Genomic DNA, 27,385 nt, shown 5'->3' with positions numbered 1-27,385 from the left:
CAGGACATGAATCTGGCAACTGTTCAAGTGGTAGCCTAGTTTCACTTAGAAACATGGCTGGGTTCCATGCCCCGATGCATCAACCTTCAGTTCCACCTTTAGTACTGGGCCCACTGTCATATGCGGCCTCTTGATAAATAATTTGAGGGTATCCTAGAAAGCTTAAGGCAGTCATCCCCTCTCGTTCATGAAAGACCCAGCTATTAGTCTGGCTCTGGTCTGGTCTGAGTGTAGTGTGTGATGGAAGTGTGTCATGGTGAGGTTTGTTGGGGGTTTGTGACTCTGCTGTGGTTCTCCAGCCACTCACAGGTGATCCAGAGGGACCTGAGTCCCCCTTATCTCCCTTGGGTCCTGGGTATCCCATAAGGCCTCCCTCCCCTCTGGCGCCCTCAGGACCTGTGGGGCCGGCAGGACCCATATCACCGGGCTTCCCTCTGGGGCCCTGAGAAACACACACCAAATATTTGCTGCCGTTGCATCGCATCATCTCAGCTTGTTGTCGTCATTAAATGATCTTTTTTCTTTCTAATTGTCAGCCTGGTTCATGTTCATCTCTCCACATTACAGCCATGCAAGTGTGTCCCCATCACTCACCTTCTCTCCATCAAGACCAGGAGGACCTGGCAAACCAACTTCACCCTTAGAAAGTCAAAGAGTTCTCGGTAATCAGTAAAAAGCATGTACTTAATTCATCGTAATCTCGATGGCAACTGGTGTGAATTGCATCAAAATAAAATAGTGTGGGATGTAGTGGGAACTACGTCATATGGGGGGTAACTTCAGGAAGGTTCTACCTTGGTGCCAGTAAGACCAGGTATGCCTGGAGGGCCAGGTAGTCCAGGAGGGCCCTGATCAGATGAGAATGTGTTTAAGTTAATAATTGAAAACTTTAAACCATACTAAGAGTGAAAACAATAAAGCTGAAACATTACATTTAAAACTTTAGAAACATTAGAAAAACTAAGAGCACTCACCATCATAGGTACATTTCGAATATCCTAAGGATGAAAACACATTTTTATAAATGATGTTGTTGTCCTGTTACAAAATACTGTATCAATATATGACAAGCAATGGAATGGTTGGTGACCTACATTTTCGTTGTTCAAGATTTCTGCTTTTCCTGGTTCTCCCATTGGACCTGGAAGTCCCTAGATCAATTGCCAAGAAAACAATTACAGTCCAATAGGCTACTATAATACATCTAACAGCAAACTTTACAGATGACCAATTAGAGCAACAGTCTTTTAAATTCAGCATTAACACTGTCTGGTATGTGCTGCATCCAGAAGACATCACCAAATGTAAACAGAACCCTTTACAGAGATCTTGACTTACTCTTGGTCCAGATGGTCCCTCAGGTCCTGACTCTCCCTAGTGGCCAAGCAGGTGTAACACAGTTAGTCTACAAATGACTTGATCGTTTATGATGGTGCACTTAAGATATGACAGCGTTTTTGTTGCATTGTACTGTGTAATATTGTAATTGACATGTTATTTAGTACTCTTTAAGGGATGATTTTGTTGCACTGTGCTTGGTAAAATACAGACCATTCCATGTCATTTTTTGATTAAAAAAAATGGGATGCTAAATCTTTTTAAAGCACTACTATATTTCATTTTGGATCAAAGCATCTGCTAAATGAATGCATTGAAAATTGAAAATTAATTATGTCTGTGAACAGTTTACATTTAAAATAATATTGCAATTAATGACAATTGTTTTCTACACTAATACAGCATAATATCCTGCAATGGCAGTAACATGTTTTGGTCTTACCTTGAGCCCCTGATCTCCTCTGTCACCCTAAAAAGATGTTTAATCATTAAATCATTGTCAACCAGTTATCCCTCAACCCAACCATGACGAGATGGAGTTCCACTGGAAATAACCCAGTTGATATTCCCAGAATGATTCCGTACCTTGGGTCCAACTGAGCCTGCTAGTCCTGGTGTTCCAGGTTCCCCTTTGCTGCCGGTACCTTCTTGACTAGGATCCCCCTTCTCACCCTGTTAGCACACACCAGACATAAGTAGAACCATCCATGACTCTCCAGCACAAATCACCATCCAAAACCCCAAACAAGCTCATTCTATCTGTACTCTGTGTTTTATGTTACTGTAGACACAGCACAACACTGTGGTTTGGTTGGTCACACACGACACATCAGACAACTATGGCTCGACAGTGATTCAACTCAGATGATTTTCACAAAACAACAGCTCAGTACAATGTTTACATGTAGTTGTATGTAGGCACAAACATACATAACATGTTAACATGTGAATACCCTCATACCACCATAGAATTCACACCAGCATGAGGACGTTTTCACATGAAAGTGAAAATCCCTGTAAATTCCATGTATACGATAATATGTGAGCAATATGTGTTTGTGCATGACCTAACGGAAAGAGTCCTCACATGACATGGGACACAGTTAATGAAGGCCCAGCCAACCACACATAGCTAGCTATATTAGGACTAGCCAATAAAGAACTGGATTATTTCGGTGCTAACACAAAGATCAAAGCAATTCCACAAAAGCCAATTCCGCAGAGTGATAGAGAGAGTGCCTGTGAAAAAAGACGCTAATCCCGACCAAACTTTAATGGAAGTGCTATTCAATCCCCCCGGCAAACAATGAGACCACAAGCTAGATGGAGGTGAAGTTGCTATGGAAACAGGTGATTGACAGGCGGATAGCACAACATGTACAACGCGCATTCCATGCTAAGCCTACCCTGTAGCCCCTCTTGCCAGGTATACCAGGAATACCATGGGTGCCAGCCTGACCCTTTACAGAATCAGACAGGGAAGGAATCAGGACACCTGGACCTAGGTGATTTCACGAGCGTAAACGACTACAGACTACAGTATAACATTTCACACCGATTTACCTTGAGTCCAGGGGTGCCTGGAAAACCTGACTCCCCCTACAGGGACGAGAGGGTGCAGAGATCAAACGTGGAGGGAAAAAGAGAGGAGAAAAGATGAAAGAAGAGAATTGAAAGCTCTGTCCTGTATTTCTGTTAGTTACACCAACGGCATGCTGGGATATACTTAGCAGCATCTTTTGATCACAGACCACCGGCTCGTGATTCCTCCATGGGTCTTAAAATACCATGCATCGATGATGCTGACATGCACACTCCACACTCAAGAGCCACAGAGACACCGACTCGTTTCGTTCTGCAAACAGCGGCATCTTGGTTTGGGCATGAAACTGGGGCTTGACTGCCATCCTTCCAGAGCTCTTGGTCCACCGCGAGACAATCAACCCTCTACAATTGCTGTCTATAAACAGCTTGGAGCTCACCAGAGTTATTCAGTTCATCGGTCTGCTAATTGTACACTTTCGTTGGCTTGATTAACGAGTAGATGCACGGGGAATGACGCACGGCAACAGCTGTGACCACAAGGGGGAGAACCCAATGCCAGGGATGCTTTGCGCTTTCTAATGACATTAGATCTACAGGATGCTGTATGGTGTGGCTTGGATGTGAATTCTGTCTTTATGAGAAATAGGGGAATTATTCTTACAATGCACGAATCCCTCAAGTTTCTCTCCGCGAAATGAATATGTGCTTTTCCTGAATGAATCTAAAACTGCATTTTTATCGGTAACCATGTTAATGAACCCATGTTTTACATTTTCTATTAGCTTCATCACAGGTGTTTAGTTATCATAAATGTATTAATTGGGGACATATCACGGCACAAAAACTTTATAAGGTATATAATATGTAATACAGTAAAGCATTAACTAGGAACAATAACATTAATGGCACACCATAAGGAGAAAGTATCCTATGGATTTCCTCTACTAACATCATTTTAGATACATGGTTCTCTCAGGTATACTGTAGGTCAAGCATTAGGGAGGGGGGCTACTTGCACAAGGTGAACTACCTTTAACCCTGGTTTCCCTGGCATTCCTGGTAGTCCAAATTCCCCCTAAGAGAGTATAAACAATGGACATCAGGTCATATGGGAAGAGTCATTTATATTTAGTTATTTAGCAGACGCTCTTATCCAGAGCGACTAACACAAGAACAGGGCCATGACGCAATATAAGAGGGTTGCACTCCTGTCACTGCGACACAGGGCATGCGAGTACTCAGAACAAAGGAACACATTGCCGTCACACGGTAACATGCAAATACTGTGTCGTGAAAACGTACGGCCAGTATCTATGAAAAGATTCCTCAGAACAAAGGGTGAGGTCATAGAGGGCGGGTAGATGGGCGGCACGTCTGTGGCACAGAGGGCGAAAAGCTGACAGCCCTGACTCCTCCGAGTCTGACCGAGATGGCAGGTGGCAGATGGCGAGTTGGCAAACCTGCGTTGCCCCTTCCTCGCCCATGGAACTCCCACCCAAACCCCCCCCCCCGACGCTCAACAAGTGCATTTCAGCCGGAGCCCCTGACAGGTGTTGTGGCCGGGGCACAGAGAGAGGGAGGGCGAGCAAGGACGGGGACGGGGCGCCATGTCCCTCCTCACGGGGGTTGGAGATGGGGGGGGGGGGGGAGCAGTGCTGGAGACCGGACCCCCATAGCAACCCCCCGTGATCACTTTCACACCCACCTGTTGGGGGGGGTTGTGTGTGGGATAGGGTGTCCGATTGAGTCCCTTGCTCTCTGGGAAGATGAAAGCGTTGTCAGACCCCCCCCCCCCCATCCCCTCCCTGCCATCCCTCCAAAGCCCTGAACCACCCCTGAACCGCCTCGGGGGATGGGACCGGTGACGGCTCACATCATGCGGAGGGGGCCCTCGGAGGCCCCCCGAATCGCCAAGCTTCTGAACAGGAAACAGGCGATCCTTTGATCTCCTGCTCCAATCAGCTTGCACCATTCCTCCTGTCTGCTCACTGATCCGCCCTCGTCATCATCTCTCCCCACGCCCTGCTTCTATTTTAACACCGGTGTGTGTGTGTGTGTGTGGAGTGTGTGTGTGCTTAGCAGCGGATATGCGTAGCACTGCCCACATGCTTGTAGATATGTGTGTGTTTGCGTGCACACCCAATGGGTTTGGGCGCGGGTGTAATCTGTTGACTGTCATGCCTTTGCAGTGATTTATCAATTCGCTAATCCCTTCATTTGAACCATGCGGACATGGCCTTTCCAGTTCACAGGAAATGTACCAAGGGGTCCAGAGGGAAAAGACACATCATCCGTTAGTGGACAGTGGATAAAAGTTACTAATGATCCCACCCATACCGTACTTCACCCCAGCCTCACCAATTCTGTTTGTGCTCTTGCCAGCTCAGATTATCATTGTCATGCAAGTAGCATGAGATAGAGCTATAAATGGGGAGCTTTCTTCCAGTGTTTCCATAATTGCTTGGACGTTGTAGGAAGCTAGCTGTTCATTAGCGTGGTTAACACTGAAACATGAAGCGGCTTTGTGCCACCGGGACCCGTAAAAATGGAATTAAAGGGAAAAAAACTTTAATTGCTCACATTAAACAATATTAGAATAACAGGTCATTTATGAAACGATGCACTAATTCCCTCCGTAACTCATTTAACAGACTGTAAGTGAAGAAAACACAGCGACCACAGAATCCTTTGAGGCATTCGTCTTCATTCATCGAGAGCAGTATTTCAGGACATGGCGGGTGAGCAAAGCTCCTAATTGCCGTCTCCCCCCTCCATCCTAATGTCCTCTCCAGCTGTGTACCTCTATCTCTCCGATGTTGACAGAGGTAGCGCAGACGGTTGGCCAAAAAAAGACAGTCTGTCAATGAAGCGCTACTTTTGGCTAAACCCACTAACCCACACACCTTTTCCCTTCCGTCCCCCACTCCGCCCTGTACACATGATCCACCTTCTCCTTTTTCTTTCAGCCATCCACTCCTCCTGTCCTGAGAGTCGACGAGTGCCCACACACTTCTGACTCACGGGATGTATTAAAACAGGGTCCTTTTAAAGACCGACTCATTAAATCAACGGTGAAGTGTTTTACCATAATGGTGGTCCAGTAGAGTGGTCCTGTCTGCTTCCTCTGAGTCTAGACATGCCAGTATTGACTTCAGTGATTGGCTCTTAAAGTTCTGTCGTCTTTAGATGTAGAAGACTACAGTCAGACTTGTGGTTAGCACCATGCTGATATTAAGAGTAGTGACTGACGCCACAAACCCTTACCTGCTCTGCTTTGTCCAAAACTAATGGAACTCTAGGTCTGATCCAACATTGTGGTATACATTTAGAAGGTCCCAAGAGCCAAGCAAACCTCAAATCCTTAGGTGAATACACCGCAGCTTGAATGAATTGGACTGTGAAAGCAATTTCTCTTCAGAATAAAACAATAAAAGCCATTCTCTCCCTCCGTTGCCGTGTTCTTCGAAATGCTGCCTCCTCTTTGGGTGTTTTTCCCCCTCGCTTTCCTCCCGTTCCTTCCTTTCCTCCCTCAATCTCTCCATCTGTAGGGTCTAATGGGTATAACACACGCCGGGGCTACCGCAGCAATGGGAGCGTTTACCATGGTAACAGGTTGGACAAAACTCTGGGATGGCAAAGTCGGTATGAAGCAGAGAGGGAGACAAGTGGCCATCCATCCACCAGACATGTGATCCAGAATCTTCCGTCTCTGTCTTTTTGTCTGTTTCTATGTTCCTTCCCTGTCCATCACATTGATCTAAGGCTTGTTAGACATGAGGTGAAAGGGGCCAATTTCAGGTCAAACGCCATCGGAGAAGATTACAGGTTGCGGAGCCCAAACCTTGAGGATCATGATGATCCTTAAGCTTTTCCTCGTCTTAAGAAGTGGTGAGAACAAAACCAAGAAAGAGCGCTACAGCGTCTGAATCAGAGGAGGAAGCAACAGACAGCGGATGGCACCAGGGGAAATAAGGCCTCTGTTCCTGCCATGAGCCTGAAGGCAGGCAACATAAATTGTCTTGTGAGAACAACTCCAGTACTTCCAGCCTGCGCCTCTCTGCTTTGAGGGATCTAACATGGTGGTCCTTGGAAAGTAGGAGGGTAGGGGGTCTGTGTGTGTGTGTGTGTGTGTGTGTGTGTGTGTAGGTTGGTGGACCCGAATATTCCATCAAACTTGAACCAATTAGGAATTAAAGCAGGACAAAGCCACACCGCTACAGTATTTTTTGAAGTGCGCTGATATCTCGCCCAGACTTAGGAAACCACCAATCAGGTCTGTGTTTGTGCATGGTCCGCAGATTACGATAAAGACCTCCGGTGTATGTTAGATATTAGCGACAAACCCGTTACCTCCACACCCATTGGCGTGTTGTCAATGGGAGGCTCCCCTCCATTGAGGATTGAGGACACAATTCAGTCCATTCATGGAAATGGATGGATTCACAGTAGTCTAAGACCGTGGAGTGTATTTGTGCTTCAGCAGGTGTAGGCTTAACAAATTGCCAAAACTCAGGCCTCTTGTTTTGACAGTTTGGAGGATTCCCTTTGTGACTAGCAGTCTGTAAACTGAATCAAACCTGTCTGTGAATCCAATTAAACCTGACTCATTCCAAGCTTATTGTTTTTTATGTGTTCCAGATTCATTTCAGACAAGCTAAAGATTGAGAGTAAGAAGGAAAAAGACAAATGGAAAGAGAAAGCCAAAGAGGGACATAAGTAATGTATCTTACCTTTCCCCCGATGTCGCCCTTTGGTCCCTATATGAGAAAAAGACAAATAAACACAAATGAAATGACTACGACCATTAGTTCAGTTTCATCTATAATTCCTGCTCTGACTAGAAGTGTATTTGCTGTTGGAGGGAGAATAAGTCACAGTTGTTAACCTTCTGACCTTTTCTCTCATTATTAACTTTTTTTTGGATATAATAAAGACTGCCAAACCACAATATCTTCACTCTGTTGTGATAAATGTCACAATCCTTCAGTGTTCCACTAGATGGTGCAATACTCTGTGAGAGCAATATGAAGCCCTAATAGTCCTTGATGCTGTGCTGTAAAAGTGGATCAGTGGATGTTAAGCGGAGTAAAAAGAGAGGTTGTGACAGCATTGTGCGAGACCATATCTAAAACTCAATGATACTGTTTTCTGAGACCCCAAAACATGAACAGATAATCAAAATAGTACTTTCAAAACAACAGCATTCTTATTCAACAGTATTCAAAAACGTGTAAAAACCCTTTTGTGTCTATAAATATTGGTTGTTTTAGTGCGTCTAGGTTCCTCGTTTATATACTGTACTGTCCTTTATGTAACCTACAATAGGGTTGACCAGCGTCCTCATAAAGAAGCACTGAGCTTTTTTTGGATGGCACTTTCTGGGAAAGCAGTGAGATGGAGGAGAGCTGAAGTTTACAAGGCAATAATCTAACCAGGAGCTCCAAGCAGCAGGTTCTTCCAGAGGTCTCCAAAATGGAGGTCAAACATGAAAATCCGGCATAGAAAACTCAATTTTCCTACAATAGGGTGCCTTTTACACTACAGAAAAGTCCCCCATGGTCTCAATTCGTTTCAGTTTTTTTAAATATCTGGCTTAAGGTAGTTGTGTGGAGGCGATCATGTCAGGGATAGGTTGTGGTTCTCTAAGCGTGGCAGCAAAACTGTTTTGACGCAGCCCAGATGGCCAAGCCGTTTAGCTTGCCTCTGAGACCCATGTGGAGGTGACCCTGGGTTTGACTGCGTGTGGAAGCTGTGGAGGCTGCAGTGAGGCTCGTGGTCTGTCTCTCTCTCTCTCTCTCCTTTCCTTTCTTTTCCCCTCAATCCTCTCTCTCTTTCTCTCTTCCCTCCACTCCCTCTCTCTGCAGTCTGTTTGTGACAGGGCCCAGATCGGATCAGTAAAGGGCAGGACTCAGCTGTGGGAGTATGTTTGTGTGTGTGTGCGTCTGTTTGCATGTGTGAACCCTCCACAGGAAGTCCATTAAGCCATGGAAAAGTGGAGAAGGACAGGCACATGGAGCGTTTAGAAAGCACAGCTCTTATTGACCCCCACACCCCACCTCACCTCCCCCTTTAAACTTCAAAGCCAAGGTTAGCTCCTGCCCCACAGGATTCAAACGATATGTTTGTGTGGGTGTCCATGTGTGTGTCCATGTGGGTGCGTGTCTGTGCATGTGTATAGAGGGAATGTGGGTGTTTGTGGAACAGGAGAATGTTAACGTGTGTGTGTGTTTGTGTGTCAGAGCAGAATACTCCCTTGTCCAATAAAGACAAGTGACATTTCCATCCATGGATATCCAATACAAGGAGATGTCTCAAACCAATGATAAGGGAAGAACTGTGAAAATAAACTGTATGTTCCTACAGAACAGTATTTCAGTACTGCATGCTCCATTATAACTACTGAAGGAGAATTTCTGAATGGTCAATGATTCCTGCTGCCTGCCTTGCCTAGTGTGACATCCACAGACCCAATACTAATATTTACAATGTATAATAATAATAATACCTTGGGGCCTTCAGGTCCAATGGGTCCTACATCTCCATGGTCACCCTGTGAACGAAAAGCACAATATGAGCATGGAAGATATGTAGAAAGGACTAGAACATGGAGTACAGATGAGTTCAAACAACAACGATGCAACACTACAGATCTTTCTTTTGTAGTGGGTCATTTCAACCAACAGGCCAAGTTCCCATCTTGCATAATGCTTTCCCCCCCTAAAACTAAAGGCTTGTCCAAAGACCCCATTCATTATCTGAATGTAGCATTAAGGACAAGTGGAGAAACATAATGTTTTGAAATCAAGATGTGGAATGATTTAATGAAATATCCTTCTGGTTCAGTATTAGTGCCAGCAGGTGCTCAAAAGCAGATGGATGCTTAAAATCAACTGCAGAGGGAAAATTTATGGTTATAACCAATTGTTCTGTCAGGAAATACCCATCAATAACACTACACACTAACTTACCTTTAATCCAGGCATGCCAGGCTCACCCTATATAACAGAAAGAGTTGTGTGTCAGATCCTGCGAAACCACTATTACATAGTCAGTGTACATACATTGAATACTCCTATCCTGTAATATTACATGGCTGGCTCAGTCTGTGTGCTATAATTTGACTTGAGGACTTCAAAGGCATGTTTTCCAACCAGTTTGCCATATCTTGATACAGTCCAGTTGAGGGCAGATATTCACTATTGTGAAAAGGCAAATCAAAAGCCCCGGAGCCTGCTTTCAACTTCAGTTCCTGCTGTGAGATAAACTCTGTCTTTATAGAGGAGTCAGACCGCACTGTTTAACAGGCTCTGCATGTTTCCAACACTCAAAATTCTCCTTTCCAAATAAGCCATGAGAATTAACGCGTCTGGGGTAACTGTGCTCGTCCTGTCCAAAAGACACAATAACAAAGCAGGGTGGAAAGTTGTGGCGATGCTGTCCACTCTCAAGGTTTTCTTAGCTGAAAACCGTTGTAGGAACCATCTTTGTCTGTGAAAACCATGCCATTACGTCTAACTGAACATTTGGGTGTGGATTACCAAAACATGCAACCACAATTAGCCACATTTGGGTGGAGAGATAAAGTCTGTAGTACCTTCATTCCTGGTAAGAGCTGTGGGTAAGATGAAAAAAGGAGGATGAAGATGACATAGTAACACAACTGTGCATAACTCCAGTATGTCCAAGGATCAGGTATTAGTCATCAGGTGTGCAGACTGTACAGCAGGTCTTACCCTTGTGTCTTTGCCTGGTTTTCCTGGTTCACCAGGTTTGCCCTAAAACAGGTGAAACCCAACAGGTGCTCAGTGTTCTTTTAATCTACAGTAATACTAATACTAATATAACACATTTGATATCTTTACAATAGTAGTTATATCATAAATGACTATGGCTAAACTAACTCAATCACAAAACTGAACCCAGTCATGTGTCAAAGTAAGAATTACCGGTGGTCCACTAGCTCCGTTCAGTCCAGCGGTCCCTGGGAGGCCGGGGGGCCCAGGAGGTCCAGGGGGGCCTTGTGCTCCAGGATCGCCCTGCTGAGAGACAGAGAGTTACCATCTGAAACCCTGCTGCCAGCCTGACAAGATCATGCGTACACATCATCACACTGCACTTCATATACTGGGGTAGCATGAAGGACCATGTTAGCAGGGAACAAGACAAGCTGTTATAAAGCATTTTGACATCCATTGGCTACCATGTTTGGAGAGTATACCACTGTGATTGAATTACATTTTGAGGTGGAACAAACCTGTTTTATTTAATGTGACAAAATGTGTAATAGAATAGACAAGGGCCAAAACAATCCTTATTATTAATAATTTCTCCGGGGCACAAAAACCTAGTCTATCGACTAATCTCTTTTCCTTGAGGGCATGTCTGTGAGACTGGAGACACATCCAAAACAAATCTAAGACTAAACAAAAGCGAACCAGATACATTTTATACAACAAGGCCAGGATTGGAAGGAAACATACTTCACCTAAATAAACTTCTATGGAGTGTGAATGCTATGATTGTATAATCCACAAGTGTTTATGTCTGAAATCTTTATTTATCTGAGACACAAATTCAGCTATCTGACGTGATCTTATTCCACTGTGAGTCAGTATCTGTGGGCTTAATATTTGTTTGTCAGCTTTGTTCTGGAAAAGTTCTATAGCTATACAAAGGAGCAGCATGATTTGATATTCACCCCACTACTGTAAATGATTTATGACTACACATGTGGCCTGGCTTTAGAACTTCATAATGCAAAATCCTTAAGCCTTAAACTATAACTCTCCTTAGTCGCTGTGCAATGTGTTACAGTATGAGGGCTGTGCGCATATTTAGCTGCTGTAGAATTGCTGTTGTGCAGGCAGGCTTGCATAACCCAGAACACATCTATCTACATTAGATCCATATTTTATCAATCCCCGCATCCCGAACAGGATGTTTCCGGTGATGATTTATGCTCCAGGATGCGTGAGCATTGGTTAAATGAACACATTCCACATTGCTGTCCAAGATTAGTTCCAGGGAGTTTGATTTTAGGAAAGCCAAGCCAATCTGGGTGGTATTTCCTCTCCTTTAAAACTTTTTATATTGGTATACTACAGTGCGTAGCATTGTCTCCAAACAAGGTATTCCATCCTGGCACAGACAGACCGGACACCTGGCGGAAAAACAAGATGGAAGGGTGGATGCCAACAGGAGTCCACCTGTGCCAGCTGAGCTCTCTGGATAGCAGGGTGTAGGGTGGGCACCAAGCACACGGTAAGGACACTGAGGCTCTTTGATTGAGCCAGTGTGAAAGGTCATAGAGACTGAAGAACGCTTAGTTCCCGCCAAAATAAATACATATTTTTGTGTACTATGGTGGGGATTGTCATGGAGATGTTGGTTTTGTTGACGTGTCTTTTTTAGAATTATTTTTGCCTTAAACTGTTGTCTTTCTCAAGGAAAGGCAGCTTAGATGAGATAAGACAAAATTCCAAGTAGGATAACAAATATTTGATTCACCTGAATTGAATTTAAGGCAATTTCTCAAGTGTAGCTGTATTTTTTTCCCCAACCAAGTACTGATTCATTACAATATTTCTCACTATGTAGTTGGGACTAAATTTCGGAATTTCACCTAACCTTCTCCTTACTCTCCACACTGTCTACAGCCAGAGGTTCCTATCTGTAACTGATCGTTCAAAACACAAGCGGTGCTTTGGTGTACTCACTGCAGGGTTACAGGGGACACAAAACAGAGGACAATATGGCGAGAGTGATCGGCGGTTGGCATCCACAGTAGGAAGTCAGGGAGGGAAGGGCAAAGAGAAATGTACCTTGAGGCGCTTTAGGATTAGAGGGCTTATTTGGGGCATGTTGCGCACGGTGATGGGCAACATCTGCTGAGGGGGGGTCAGTCACAAAGCACAGGTGGCCCAGCGGCGACAGAAAGAAGTCACGGGGCAACAAGTAGCCCAGGAGTTCAGGGAATAAAGAAAACAGCGAAGGACCAGGAGAGAGGAGCGAGAAAGAGTGGAGGGAAATTGGGAAAGGGGAGGGAGGGAAAAGGGAGAAAAAAAACATGAGAGTGAACAGCAAGAAAATGGCACGGCAAGACGAGAGGAGAGAAAGGCGGAGGACGAAGAGAAAACAAGGGAGAGGTAACAGGTAACTGCATACCAGGGACCAGGAGTAGTTAACTGAGGGGATTACACATTGTTCATTCAAAGTGTTATTGAGTGCCAATACCATGACATGACATTGTTTGTTATTGATTAAAACAATATCCTTTTCGGGCATTCACAGCACAGCTTCAGGGATTCCTTTGAGGCCTTGTGTTGGATCAGACTACTCTAATGGTATTGGCATCAGTTCCCCATATTGATTGTACTCCTGGCCCTACAGTATATTACAGCTGAGAGGAGATCAGGTAGGATACAGTCTTGCCAGAAAGAGAGTAGCTACAGATACATATATCCAGACTTACTGTGGCCAATCCGCCAACACAGGGCTGTACAATACGCCGCTTCTGTTGAGATCACCAGCATTGTCAGGTGCAGTTTGAAAGAGTTTAGGGTCAAATGTACATTTCCACTGCTTCTGTTCATGGAAATGCATTTACTGTACAGTGCAGAGTTGGCTTGTACAACTTGACTATAATATACAAAACCTTGTATATTGAGGTTCAAATGAGGAGAAATATATACTTTATATAAGACATAAGTAGCGGGGGTGTCAGAGATGCAAAGTAGGCGAGTGTGTCATTACGGTATGCCATGATAAGCCCTCCACCACATCCTTCAACATGCCATAAGATGCACCATGGGAATTCACGTTTGACCTCCAAAGCAACCGAAATAACCATAATTGTATTGGTTTCTTTTTGATGCTTTGGCAAAATATATAACAGATCTTAATGAATCTGTTGGTCAAAACAATCTCGCATTATCAGTCCATCTTATGACTACACCAAAGCCCTGTTCAGGGCCAGGCCAGACTCCAACAGTCTTCCTCCATGACCTGTTGACCTTTCTTGTGGGAGGCTAAGTGGTGGGAAGGCGGCTGGGCACTGGAGCACTTGCTCTCTTTGTGGCACGACTGGGAAGTATCATTACAAGGGAAAAGGGTGAGTGTGTTTGGGGGATCAACCCACAAACCTTCAACATCAGAGCCTGATTGGAGCGTAAGGCAGCAAGGGTTTTCAATGGCACATCCTGTACAAAAAGGCCCTACACACCAAGATTGGGGGGGGAGGGTGTCAATTGGAATTCCGTTCAAATTGTAATGTACGAGTGTTGAAGGTAATACATTTGCTGTGAACAACATTTATTTTCTTCCAATGGATTTCATCTCATTGGAATCCAAATTTGAATTGAATTCCCATCACCTCCAATTGTGCTTTTCACAATATCCCACACCAGTGTAACAGTGTAACTGTCTACTCCTGCAAAACAATCTCTCCAAGCTCCAATGCTACTCCAATCTGTCAAAAACAATCCTGTCCCCCTTTTCGTAACAATTCCCAATGGCAATGTGGAGATGGAGCCACCCGCTGGCAAAGACCTCCCATGCAGTTTGCCGTTGGGACTTGGAGGCATGTAGGAAAACAATCCTACTCACGAGAGGTATGTCAGGGGCTGCAATGCAGGTTGAAGACTTTAAACAAACCCCCCAAATGCTTTTGACCCTCTCCCTATGAACCCTACATTCTGAACAGCCCTTGTTTATCTATGTAGACAAAACATTTGGCGGTCACATTATGAAAAGAGCTGGAAATACCTTTCCAACTTGGAATGAGCTGTTCTTTCATTCTGAACCCATTTTTCACTTGGGTAGCAAAGGTTTATGAAAACGTGCTCAAAGGTAGCCACTCAGCAACGGTAGGTTTAATTACATATTGTGTGAAAAATGATTTCGCTATTGCAAAAATCCACCATTACATGACAGACTCTTATTCTTGGCCCTTCCATACATAGAGCCTTATCATGTCTCACTGTACTATGTGCTGTGGCAGGCAGCCAATAATTGCCTTGTTTTCTCTCGAACAGCCAATCCCTGGAGACATGGGTTGATTTGCATCTTGGGCAGCTGCATCCATGTGTTGCATGAGCTAGCCAGCACAGACTCATTCGTCTAGCTACCAATAATTTTTCCCCTTCTTCCTAGCTAAAAATATAGTATACTATTTTCACAGATTAGCAATAACATTGCTGGTGTCTATACCTGCGAAGAATATGATGTTATTTATCGCAACAGGAGATAAAAGCACAATATTGGCATAGCAGATGACATTTAGCACCATACACCAGTACATTTATGCTACACAATCCTTACAGGTGATACAAACGAGTGACATGGAGTCACTTTAGAAAATTATGAATTAATCATCAACAATGGGGATAAATTGCATTGAAAGACTTACCCGGTGTGTGTAGTCTCCACATACACCCTGAGGAACAGGAAACAATGAACTGGATCAGAAACCAGCACTTATCTTTGCTCTCAGTGGTACCTCATAGGTATTAAAAAGTAGCTTTTTAAGAGTCAAACTGATCTTTTGGGAAAAACAACCTCACCTTCTCGCCTTTGGGACCAGGTTCACCCTGGCAGGTAAAACAAAAGAGGGGAAATAGATTTACTATACATTCAGTGAGAGAGTATGATTGATACAAATAAAATTCACACACCGTCACCCTACAATAATGTATACAAAACTTACCGGAACTCCTTTTGGACCACGCTGACCCTAAAGAGTAAGACACATTAACAAATTAATTGTGAACAGATACCGTGCAGTAAAACACTTCCATAGAGTCATATCTTTCGACAAGAACATTTGTTAAACACATGGTTTCTGGCTAAATTTAGAAAGCAGGCCACCCAAAAAACTCTAACAGCAGTCTCCTGTTATAACCATGGCTCTATTTGACAACCTATCATGTCCTGGGGGGATCTGTCAAGGCACATGTCAGTATCTACCAACTGCATCATTAATGCGCTCAGGAAAAGTGCACAGCTGGACACATCCACCACTCCCCATGCCTGCGGCCCTGGAGCGAACAGTAGGAGTTCCATCCAGAGTTTGTACAGGACATTTCATTTCATGTCGCAGACTACATGTTAAACCCTTTAAAACACACCTTGACACTTGTTACAAGAGAAAAGGTGGGGACTAAGTCATTGTATGACCATTATTCAAACGTTCACATTATTTTGACATTCCAACTCCATTTGGCCATGGAGTCGTTTGTGTTGGCCCTTCCTCCCTCCCTGCAAGCTTCTGTGAAGAAGAATCACTCCATTAAAGAAAACTCTTTTTTGATAACTGTCATAAAAGCCTCTATATTCACTACTAACCCACTAGACAAAGAAACCTCAAAATAGATCAAAGAATAGCAGAGACTAGGCTTTGAAAACTCTGGAGCTTTGAAAGTTATGAATAAAAAAATTATTCCAACTCCCAGGGTAGATATTTCTAGAGAGTTCTCCTGTGGTCAGAGAATAAGCAGTAGAAGGATATATTTTAATAGTTATTGTGTCCCATCCAGAAGGCTCTCAGGGAGCTTGTAATATTGATGTGGGGCTGTAAAGGTGTCAGAGTGATAGAGGAAATCTAACTCTTTTCCTTGGCACCTTGGTAGAGGAATGTGTACATCTTGCCAGCCAAGATACAGTAAGTCATTTTGATTATTAGTTGATATGGGGGATGAACATTAAGCTGCTTAGAGCTCTTAGTTACAGTAATTATATATTTTTATTTACACATTTGTTTAGACAAAGGTGTATTTCAAAATATTATTCCACAATAACAAATATATTAGACTAATCTGCAAACAAATTGTAATATCCTTTCAAATATAATAGATTCAGTAAGAAGAATGGTGAAGAGTTTGAGTGGGTGGATTTGAGTGTTTGTCTTAGTTCGATCAGGGTATACAAGATTAATTTGTGTTTACCTTGAACATGTTGTACCCATCAACCCTGATTGAACAGCAGAATGTGTATAACAGCTCCCATCTGACAAACTCTATCTACTAAATATGGCCAGACATTCTCCCTGTCACTAAAACAGGCGGCCCACTGCTATCCCATTACCTTTCACATAAATCAGAACACAACACTGTTTTCCCAATGAATTCAGAGGGCTGCACTCATAGCACAAGGTCTATTAATGTGCTATTTTGACAACGAACGGTGTTCAAAGTTTTACTGCCTTTTGCACGTTTTTGTTAATTGCATTAGAAATGCATCCAAGTCGCATTTCAGAGAGTGAGAGTAGTATCCTGGTATTTTGGAGTTGGATTTTTTCTGTGTGTCTTTCGAAAAGAAAAAAAAAAATCAATTGAGTTTCAGACATAAATTGTTCCGTTTATTGCTACGCTAGCAACTGTAACAGCAACAGTGGAATGCTTACCATGTCACCTTTTAATCCATTCTGGCCCTGTGCAAAAATGAAAAAGTAGTTTGACACAGTTTTTCAATAGCCTCTTTTTTTCCCCTTGTACAAACCTTTCCGAAATATCAATAACATGATTATCTCCACCCTGTAATAACACTAATGATGCTAATAGACATTTTATTACAATAATGACCATAATCATTATTAACGTAATTATCATAATCATCATAAGGTGGTGGGTTTGGAGCACTAAAAGCACAAAATTACTCAATTATTCAACATTTGTCACGAATGGTGAAAACTCACAGCCTTGCCGTCCAACCCAATTGGACCCTATGATGAAAAGAGAGGTGGAGACAAGGTTAATAATCCAATACCTGCATAACTGCTAATAATTTCCAAAGATGAGAGTCCGTTTGAATGCATTTTTAGGTCAAGGCCTGGTGGTTAGGTTGAGTGAGAGTGAAGACTGTTGAGAGTATGCAGAGTATAATGTATCTCTTGAAGCTATAGGATGAGTCTATGTCGTCATGGGGAACTACGGAGAGAACTGTCATGAACACCCCAAGAATGAGTCTGTTAAAGGATGGGTAGGTCAGAAACCAACAGGGCACTGCTATACCACGTATTACTGCTAGAAAGGACCTGAAGGCCCATTGTCCCTTTCAACATATGTATATACACTTTTTATAAACAACTTTTAAACACAATTAGATATACTGCTCAGAGTGGCAGCAATAAAGTAGTATTCTTGTATAAAAGAAATCAAGGGATTTAAACACTTGAAGGTATTTTCCTTATACGTTTCTTCTCTCCGACCTAAGACCTACAACTCCACAAAAATGTACAATTGTGTCTTAAGAGTGTGACTTGTGTTTTTATAACTGGATAAGTAGACCAGTGGCCTCAGACTTACCGGGAAGCCTGGAAATCCTCTGGTTCCTGGCTGCCCCTGAAGACAGACAGAAACAGAAACACAGTCAGGGCATGTATTTACTGCTGGAAGATTGACATGGAGATTTGGTGAAAGAGGGTCAGTGTGAGAGGGTACGTTCCCCTCGCGGTAATACATTTGGGCAAAGCGAGAGCCATAATTGACCCTGACAGAGGGAGTGATCCTGCAGACTACGGGGAGAGACGTCTGCGTGGGTTGCGGAGTGGAGGAAACCGTCTCCCCAAACGCCAGGAAATAAGACAGTGAAACACAACACTGAAAACAATTCAGACCAAAAAAACAAAAAACGATGCTGCTTTCAAATCTAATAAAAGATAGACGGGGGGAGATGGAAAAAGCAAACATGCTGAATGAGTACATGTCAATAATAATTAGTGAACACGTTTGGTAGAAAACGGTATGCTTAGGATCTAAGGATATGCTATCCCACCTGAGGGACTAGTAGAAGCTATTCAATATCGCAGGGAAACAAAAAAGGGGGGCCATAAAGACAAACGGAGAGAAAATGACAAGGGAGAGGTGAACGTGGCTAATGAACCAGTTTGTGTGTCTGGGACCCAAAATGGTTATTGGGGGATTTGCATTATATTTTTCTTTCCCATGAAAACCTAGGAGAACACGCCTATTTAGGGTAATAGTCTAGACCAGAAGAGGACATGGCTTATTACATATATTTTATGTGAACTTCGGAGACATAACGGAACACTGAGAATACAGTGTAATAAAATGTATTGTAGTTATAACATGGATCCCTTTGTCTCAAGTTTATAGGCTTCTAGGGTTCTGAGTGGATTTATGGTTTTCTCTACAGTGTATTTTTTGAGGCCTACAAATAGACGCACAGTACGCTTATATTCCAATTTGAAAGTTATATGTTTTTACTCACAGTCCATGTGATCAGGCTCCAGTAGAACCTAACCCTAACCCTAGCCTATACTCATCTGTCTCAGTCAGTCTGTTAAATGACAGCTTGTCAAGAAGAGAACAGGCCACCTGGCTAGCCTAAGCTGTCATTTCCTCTCTCTCTTTTCTCTACTCCTCTCCACTAAATCAACTCTCTCATTCTCACCAAGGTCAAGGCAAAAGACTCTTATGTCGACCTACCTGCTATGGAAAATCACCTTCTAAATACCCCTGCTTGACTGGCTTTCTATGTTCACAGCCAATCTCCAACTGAGCCTAGCTTCCTCTGCTTGCCTGCTATTCATTAGAAATACCTTATTACCGGCAAGGGGGTGTGGGCCTACAAGTAAGTATTGTAATTGGTCATTTGAAAAACAGATGTCTGCTCTTCCAAGGTAGTTGATTGGCTAAATGTCGTCGACTGTAACGTGTGTAGGGTTTTACAAGCAATGTCAGACAAAATCAGTTCAGCTTTCCAAAGTGTAATTCGAAACAACAAAATAGAGGTGGACTTTTTTGCCAAATGGAAGCAGAAACTTTCATAACTTGTGATTCATAACAAGGTTCATAACAGTGATTAGACATTCAGTTGAATTTGGATAGATGATTGGTTCGTTAATACAACAAGGCCACTCATTTCTATAGTTTCTTGATTATTCCTCATTTCTGAGGTGGAAGGAAAATGTGAAAAGTTTTCTCTTTCAGATTAGATAGGTGTGTTAGATGACTCAACCCCAGGCCTCAAATGCAGTCCTGAAGTATTACAAGCTACCTAACTTTTAGCTCATCAAATCACCAGTCAATGTACAGAAGTACACGACAACTCATTATTCTTTACTAAATGCTGAATGAGTTTGGAAAGAACAAGAATGCAAGATTGTAGCATTGCACATGAAAGACATTAGTCCAAGTTATACAGTTTTACTGCCAAGCACATCATCTGTTATGTACTGAGCTTGGACTTCAAGTCTCTTGGACAAAAAAACTACTAAGAACTGACGAGAGATAAATCCGGGCGACATTAAAAGCAGTAGCTTGAGATACAAAAGTTTATTAGGTGTAAGGAGAAGTGAAGACACTTACAGGAGGTCCACGCGGCCCAATGATAGACAGACCTGGCTCCCCTGGTGCTCCCTAAGGACAGATGAAGACAGTGAGGAGACAAGATACAAACACAAGGAGAAAAAAGAACAGAAACAGTCATGATCCCAAACACTTGTTTTCCATAGTGTTACATATTACTAGTGTGCTTTGTAGTAAATACACTGCATATTCAATTCAAAAGCGGGGGAATTATTCATAGTACTGTACATCCATTTAGGTCATCTGTAGGAAAAACTACAAATCTCAAATAATAACTATTCCCACAGCCAATTATTGTACTTCTTGTAAACACACAAGTGCAATACTTATTGTAAACATGTAAGCGAGAAATTTTTCCAATTTTTAACCCTTTTCGGCAATGTGAAAAGGATCTCCTTTCAAGCCCATACTTTAAAACTCGACAACATGGCTCGGAAGGTCAGCAATACTGCTGTACAAACAGAAGCAACCCTCCAGGCTCCTTCTCTGGCACAATATGGGTGATTTGCACTGTGTCAGCCATGGTCCGCATAGTCCCATCAACCCTCCCCATGCAATCCCACAAACCACTGGGGCCAGACGGGGGCAGCTCGGGTTTCCAGCACTTTCCCTAATTAGCTCACCACTCTCCCACCTCAAGAAACCCTATCACAAGGACATCTTTGATGGCCCAGTCATCCATCTAAAAACACAGGTGATTTGAATGTTTCTGTACAAAGACCTACTTTGGGAGGGGAAGTATTTGTTTTCACACATTAGGTAGGTGTATCTTTTGCCTTACGGTGGTTTCTGGGAAAGACGGATTGATGGTGGCTATGCTTTTCAGTGGCTATAAAGCTATGTTGAGGTGAAAAAAAGTCTTCACACCTGATCCAGCATTGTACAGTCTCCCAGTTGTGTGAAGTGAAGATACTTGTCAATGGAGTTTGTATTACCACTGCTAGAAAGTGTCAACCTCACAAACCCAGATCATATCATAACTAAAACCAGAATCCACCCAAAATGAATGCAGTATATCTCTGTATATATAAAAACCTGGAGTTCTGAAACATGAAGTACAGAGAGACAGACCTAACGCAGACCTCGCAGAGCAATGTACAGGAAAAGCAGTTATTCAGCACTTCTCTTTTGTTTCTGACTCTCCATCTTTGTTATTGATGTTTTCATATTTAATGAAGATCTACAGCCAAGACTTTGCAGTCCAAGTGTGCTGTGTTTCTTCATTCTCTCTCTTGGTGTCTAAGAGACTAACCACACATTGGGGAAAATACCAGCTGCAATATTACAGGAAGCTCCTGAAACAATCTCTGTTGAGAAATACGAGGAAAGCCTTTGGTTGGTTTTGGAAGGAGATCTGTCAAGAGCTCCCAAAAGCCATCAGTGCATAGTCTGGTTCTCCATTTACTGTCTTGGTGGTCAAATTGCTGTTTCTACCTATAACTCCAACGGCAAAACAGAACTCTGTTGGCAGGCTGACTATAGTCAAACCTATAATGGTTGTTCTGATAGCTAGCTAGAGTGTATGATATTGAAGAATGAGAGGTTTCACCTCTTGGCGCACATTTGAATCTGTAGATCACAAATCACCTCAGGTTTGATGAAAGCAAATCCGCAAAGCTGCCGTTTCTGGCTTTGATTTGAGCAAAGAAGAGGGGTCAGTGTGATTACTTTAGCAACTGTGGCAGTTTAGTCGATTGAGGCTGTAGGCTGGAAGTTCTAGCGGTCATGTTACTTCAGGTCAGGAGAGGGTACTCCATATCCTGACCCCTCATCAGTCTGACAGCAGAGAAGAGATGAAATAAGATGTCTGATGGCTAAGAACGTTTGTGATCGTTACTTATGACCACCAATGCAGTTTGGTCATTGTTAAAGTAGAGATTATTTCACAAAACCAAGGTGGAATGTACATTTGGACTCTACCCTGGCCTCCATAAATGTCTATCAGCTTTCTATGGGGAGCCTTAAATTAGAACTTTGAGATTCTTATGTGACAATTCTGGACTATTCAGTTACATTGGTCAAAAAACACAAGTAATCCAATCAGGGTGGGAAATGGTTTTCAGAATGCGACCCTCGCAGCCTAGATCCAGACTCGTTGACATAAATCAAATGTTACCTGTATAACACAGTAGACAGGGCTGCACTTCTGACCACCATCAACACCACCACCCACAGCGTCTCAAACCACCCTCTCAAATGTAATTTCTTCACAAATAAAGCTCTACGTTTGACAAAAGCCAGATCAAGAGGGATGTCATTTGAGATTTACCTAAAACCATTGTCACAAATCACACCCTAATACCCAAAACAGTGGGCTCTTTTTGACCAGAGCTGGGTCAAATCAAGTGCACTACATAGAACATAGGGTGCGATTTGGAAGTCAACCAAGTTTCCTTTTCCTTTAGGTACATACAAGAATGACCTAACGGAGACAGACATGTCTACACTTACCTTTTCCCCTGCGTGTCCTTTTAACCCCTGGGGTCAGTCACAGCAGACACAGTCGCATGCAAAGAGTTGTGAAGGGAGGAGAGACACAAGAGAGAGAGAGGAGAACCGGGGTTAGAGAGGCACAGAGAGGAGGACATGGGGCATGCAGCAGCCTCAAGGGTGGTCAATGGGGTGAGGGAGTGTGGTCTGCATGTGGAGCATTAGGGAGGGGGCGGTCTATGTGGGGGGAGGGGGGTCGTGTGGAGTCCAGACAGACTTTTCTCACAGCAGCAACTGAGTGGACTGAGGGAGGGATAAAAGTCTGAAAAAAATGACTTCCTTTGAGGTGCTTGAGGACCACATACTTACTTAAAACTCTTCTACGCTGTGTGAAATATTGAGTGCTCTGTGTGGGTTTCACAGTGGGAGCCACACTGCGAAAAGCCCACAGTTGGAAAGGGAGTATCTTTAAAGCCAAATATTTCAAGCCCACATTATGTGTGGCTGAACAGGAGTCAGATTTTCAGGAAAAATCTTCACTGCACTCATCTAAACTGAGGGGAAAATGTGATCCATATGCTGCGCGGGGGTAAAAATGCCCTGAAAAGTGGCCATATCAAAATACACAAATCTAAATAAATGAGAAAGCAAAAGTCTGCATCGTAACATGTGGGAGGCCTTAGTGAAAACTGTTTTTCTCATCTCCCCCATGACACATGTGTTTTGTCTCTTGGCAACGCTGGTAAACAGGGTTCCTAAGTTTATTTTTTCTTTCTAAATTTCTTTTCATACATGTTTGTATGTTTTATACAGCTACTATAGTATGACAGTTCTATAAATATGATCTAATGTCAGTTATGGTATTTGACTTGATTTACAGTCAAACACTTAAGCCTATGCATTTTATGTAACGTCACATCACACAAAAAAAATGCTAAGTTAATGACGGAGTAAAATAGCCTTGTTTGTGTTTTGAATCATCATCAGCATTGTGCAATACCAAGTCATTGTTGAACTAGGTCATTTATGGACTACCTAAACAATTCTTTATATCAGGTACCCACCCCTTTAACTGATTTTAGATCAATGATGGGACTGCCATACAAAATAATTTGAATGTAATTATATTGTCTGTACACACAATTCACTACAGAACAACCTTAAAATCATGTTAACACTTGACCTTCACTGTCCACCTACTGTCACTACTGATTTTCTAAAATCTTTGAACACATGCTGCTAACATCCCCACAGCTCATCTTCATTTGGTGAGCGGCCCTGTGCCTGTTCCTACATTCTACAGTACGAGGTTGCATATTATACACATTCCCAATTCACTCACCATTCGTCCAGGAATTCCCATAGTTCCTTTGTCACCCTGATGAGCAACGCAAAGTCAAAAGGAAAGCAGTCAACAATAAAGATGAACGTAAAAAGAATATATATATATAATTATATATATATATATTTTATTAAATACATAGATTAACTTTACCATCCTACAATGAGCCAATTCATTCGATTGTGCCATCCAAGTGTACTTTTCCAAAATTGGTTTTAGATTTTTCTAGATTAGAACAATGCACAGGGGACACATATGCTCTTGAAGTTTGTAAAGTTAATCCACTTTTAAAGTTAAATCCAAACATTCGTGTCCAAACCCATCTTAATTATGACAGGTTGAGTTAAGCTGTTCCCATGCCAAATATTTATTTTCTCAAGGCCCAAGCCAGCTACAGTGACTATAGTAGATTACTTGGCACATTCTCAAAGCGCAACATTAATACAGTACGCAGTCTTCAACTTAGCACAGTATAATGTGAATTAACTAGCAACAAGTTTTCAAACACACCAATCCTTATGGCAACATGTGAAAAAGTCATTCATTTTTCACACTACATAATAAAATGTAGGGGCGATATTTTACTGGATGCAGTCATTCATGTTTAAACACAAGTGGGTGGGAGGCCTTGATAATATGTCTAGTTTGGGACAATCCGAGCACCAACTCGTTGAACGTAAACAGTGTATGTCACATTCCATTACAACCTTCCACTTTCTCCTGTCCCTGTTCATCTGTCCAGTGTATTGCCTTCTTTCACACTATTCCAAATGACCGTAAACTCCCGCCGTGATGAAATGACTTATTAAGGGAAGGTGTTCGTTCCTAAAGCCTCTTAATGTGCACTGGTTGCCCTGAATCTCTCATTGCAGCCCCCAGGGCAGTGAATCCGCTGGTGGGCTGGCGATGACAGTTTTTTGATGACTCACTCGTGTCTTCGCGTCATGGAAACAAGGGGGTGATGGTCGTCGGGGGCTAGTGTGTGTTTGTGTGTGTGTGTGTCTGTCTGAGGGGGCCAGTTGCAAGTTTGGCCCTGCCATAAGTCTTTACACCATATGTTTGAGAACTGAATCTGTATAACGGGTTCAATGGTGAAAACTTTTCCTTTGCACTGAATACAGTTTAAGAACGCATGATTGTTTTTAGCATTTCACCTAGGGAATAAACCTGACTTAAGAGTAAGCAGATAACACATATATTAGGCCTTCAGCAGCTAGTCTCATTGTAATTGAATGTACTGTGTGTAATATATTCATTTAGCAAACAAATTTGAAATATAAGTCTGCATTTCCTTTCAGACATCTACAGACATTGGTACTGTATGGGCCTGCAGTAGGAACTAATTCACCCCCCAATACTACTGTTACTCATATGCAGTATGCTTCAGGAGAGACAGTTGTGGCTTTCATCAGACTAGAAGATCATCCAGGTCTCTAGAGACACGCTAACTAGAGGTGATGGGTTTAAGGCCCTGTCCAAGGTGCTGATAAAAAAATCTGTGGCTTGCAACAATTATGTACCATCCAGAATTGTATTTCTATTTTCTAAGTAACATACTGTGCGTACAGCCTGACTGAAACGTTTCCCCTGGTCACTAAATGGGGATACTACACTCTCATAGGTTCTCCACCTGTCAGATGCTCCTTCCATCTCCTGACCCTTGCAGGATACTGGGCCACGTCTGTTACTTAGTGACACTACATAACAAAAGACCCAAAACAAGAAATCACTCCATACTCTATTCCTCAGTGTTACTTCAATGTGTTTTGTTCTTTAAGTTCTTGAAGCAAAACAAGATAAGGGTAGTGGGTACCGTTTTCACCACACCAAGTACAGCCTCCTCTGTCGCCTCTTCCTTTAGAGCACCTGTCACTCTCAAGTCTGGTTTTCTGAGTTATTGGGCCTACGGTAGTCTCAAATTCACCAGAGCCAGACCAAGCTCCTGACCCCCCACAAATATACACACACACACTTTTAGCATGGGACATACACACCTGAGCATCACACAAACCCACTCCGGTCATTAGGATTTATGCCAGCTCCCAGCAGTGCAAGGCTCAGGCCTCTCAGGTGTATTTCCAGGAGTAATGAGACTCAGCTGGACTGTAGGCCCAGGCACCGGCCCAGCACACGCACTCTCTCGCTCTCACTCCCGCTCTTTGTCTGACGCTCTCTCTCTCTCCTTCTCCAGACTGACCGCAGGCATTCCCCCCCCACCCCCACCTCCCAACACCACAAGCATGGTTTCTGCTCAAATAAACACACACATTGATGTAAATGAAGCGTGGATAAAATGTCCAATCAACAGGATAATATAGACATTGTGCAAAGTTATGTGATTGCATTAATGCCTTTGTTCACAGTGTCATTAGGTAGTGGAAAAGCATGAATTGTGTGCAATGAAATGCATGTCTGGTCATCTAGGAGAAGCATGAAGACCACATCCTTAGGTATCATTAAGTTAACCAAGAGACCAAAACAGAACAATGTGTTTACAGTCCATCCATCATACTAGGCAGTTTTCCTTCTTTGTTCAAAACTCCCATAAAAGATAACCACATTCAACATGACCGATTTCAGACAGGTTCTCTCGCCAAAACCACATCCTTTCACCCTTTCTTAAAGAATGACCAGTCGTGATTTAATATCCAGCCCGTTGACAGGCATAATCAATCAAAATACCCCGGAATGGGTCACATCCTAACTTTGACAAAACCTGTCAGCTAATCTCACACATGAAAAACCCCTCTCAGCAAAGCCTTGTCTTCCTCTTCAGACTGTTTTATGGGCCTGTTTCACCAGTCAGTCTGTCAGGATGGAGTGGCGGGGTGGTGGTGGGGGCGGTTCGAACTGGCAGGTGGGGTCAAAGATCAGATCTAAGATGGCCTCCTGTTGCCATGCACTGATGGAGGCCATGTGGGTTTAGCTTTGGGACGTGTGCATTAGTTATGTTAGAGCTTGGAAAGCTCAGAAAGGAAAACTGGTAAAGACAACAACAAAAAAACGGGAAAAGAGGATCTGAAGTGGATCCTGAAAGGGATTCACTTATATTAAAGAGGCTCTGTAAAGCGACTTCATTTCTTCCAAATAGGGCTTTTCAAATTCAAGGTCCAAAACAAATATCTAATTACCTGTTCAGATGAATGAAAGGACAATGCAGAATGTCCACCCAGACCCATGAATATCTCTGACATGCCCCAATCATGTTCTTCTATGTCATTTAGGTCTTCTATAATTGATGGTGGCTTCTGTGTTAGTTTTTCCTTTGTGTTCTTTCAAACCAAATGTTCATGCTCTAGGTAAAGTCAACTTCTCAGAAAAGAGCAGAGATCTACTGGAAAGTTCACAGACACAACAGGCAAGGCACAAGTGAAAAGACAGTTACCGGAAAGCCAGCTCGTCCAGG

General features: G+C 42.9%; 1 protein-coding gene across 1 annotated transcript in view; it reads right to left on the bottom strand.

Moving 5' to 3' along the window:
• Nucleotides 1-27,385, bottom strand: part of col13a1 (collagen, type XIII, alpha 1) — a 37,222-nt gene extending 9,837 nt beyond the window's left edge. The window contains exons 1-28 of the mRNA XM_084708890.1: nucleotides 27,365-27,385; nucleotides 23,980-24,015; nucleotides 22,659-22,685; nucleotides 20,208-20,258; nucleotides 18,183-18,218; nucleotides 17,573-17,599; nucleotides 17,282-17,308; nucleotides 15,587-15,613; nucleotides 15,444-15,470; nucleotides 15,290-15,316; nucleotides 12,705-12,770; nucleotides 10,830-10,922; nucleotides 10,617-10,658; nucleotides 10,478-10,495; nucleotides 9,852-9,878; nucleotides 9,389-9,433; nucleotides 7,614-7,640; nucleotides 3,914-3,958; nucleotides 2,902-2,937; nucleotides 2,745-2,798; nucleotides 1,924-2,010; nucleotides 1,781-1,807; nucleotides 1,339-1,374; nucleotides 1,095-1,151; nucleotides 975-998; nucleotides 795-848; nucleotides 595-639; nucleotides 308-442 (exon numbers count right to left, since the gene is read on the bottom strand). Coding sequence (XP_084565016.1) covers nucleotides 308-442; nucleotides 595-639; nucleotides 795-848; nucleotides 975-998; nucleotides 1,095-1,151; nucleotides 1,339-1,374; nucleotides 1,781-1,807; nucleotides 1,924-2,010; nucleotides 2,745-2,798; nucleotides 2,902-2,937; nucleotides 3,914-3,958; nucleotides 7,614-7,640; nucleotides 9,389-9,433; nucleotides 9,852-9,878; nucleotides 10,478-10,495; nucleotides 10,617-10,658; nucleotides 10,830-10,922; nucleotides 12,705-12,770; nucleotides 15,290-15,316; nucleotides 15,444-15,470; nucleotides 15,587-15,613; nucleotides 17,282-17,308; nucleotides 17,573-17,599; nucleotides 18,183-18,218; nucleotides 20,208-20,258; nucleotides 22,659-22,685; nucleotides 23,980-24,000 — 1,188 coding nt within the window. The 5' untranslated portion in view covers nucleotides 24,001-24,015; nucleotides 27,365-27,385. The remainder of the gene's footprint in view (nucleotides 1-307; nucleotides 443-594; nucleotides 640-794; nucleotides 849-974; nucleotides 999-1,094; nucleotides 1,152-1,338; nucleotides 1,375-1,780; nucleotides 1,808-1,923; nucleotides 2,011-2,744; nucleotides 2,799-2,901; nucleotides 2,938-3,913; nucleotides 3,959-7,613; nucleotides 7,641-9,388; nucleotides 9,434-9,851; nucleotides 9,879-10,477; nucleotides 10,496-10,616; nucleotides 10,659-10,829; nucleotides 10,923-12,704; nucleotides 12,771-15,289; nucleotides 15,317-15,443; nucleotides 15,471-15,586; nucleotides 15,614-17,281; nucleotides 17,309-17,572; nucleotides 17,600-18,182; nucleotides 18,219-20,207; nucleotides 20,259-22,658; nucleotides 22,686-23,979; nucleotides 24,016-27,364) is intronic.

Source organism: Hypomesus nipponensis, chromosome 11 (genome assembly GCF_054491055.1).
Source record: "Hypomesus nipponensis isolate SF chromosome 11, ASM5449105v1, whole genome shotgun sequence".
NCBI lineage: Eukaryota > Metazoa > Chordata > Actinopteri > Osmeriformes > Osmeridae > Hypomesus > Hypomesus nipponensis.
The sequence above is the reverse complement of the archived record's forward strand: the minus strand, read 5'-3'. Positions and strand labels throughout refer to the sequence as shown.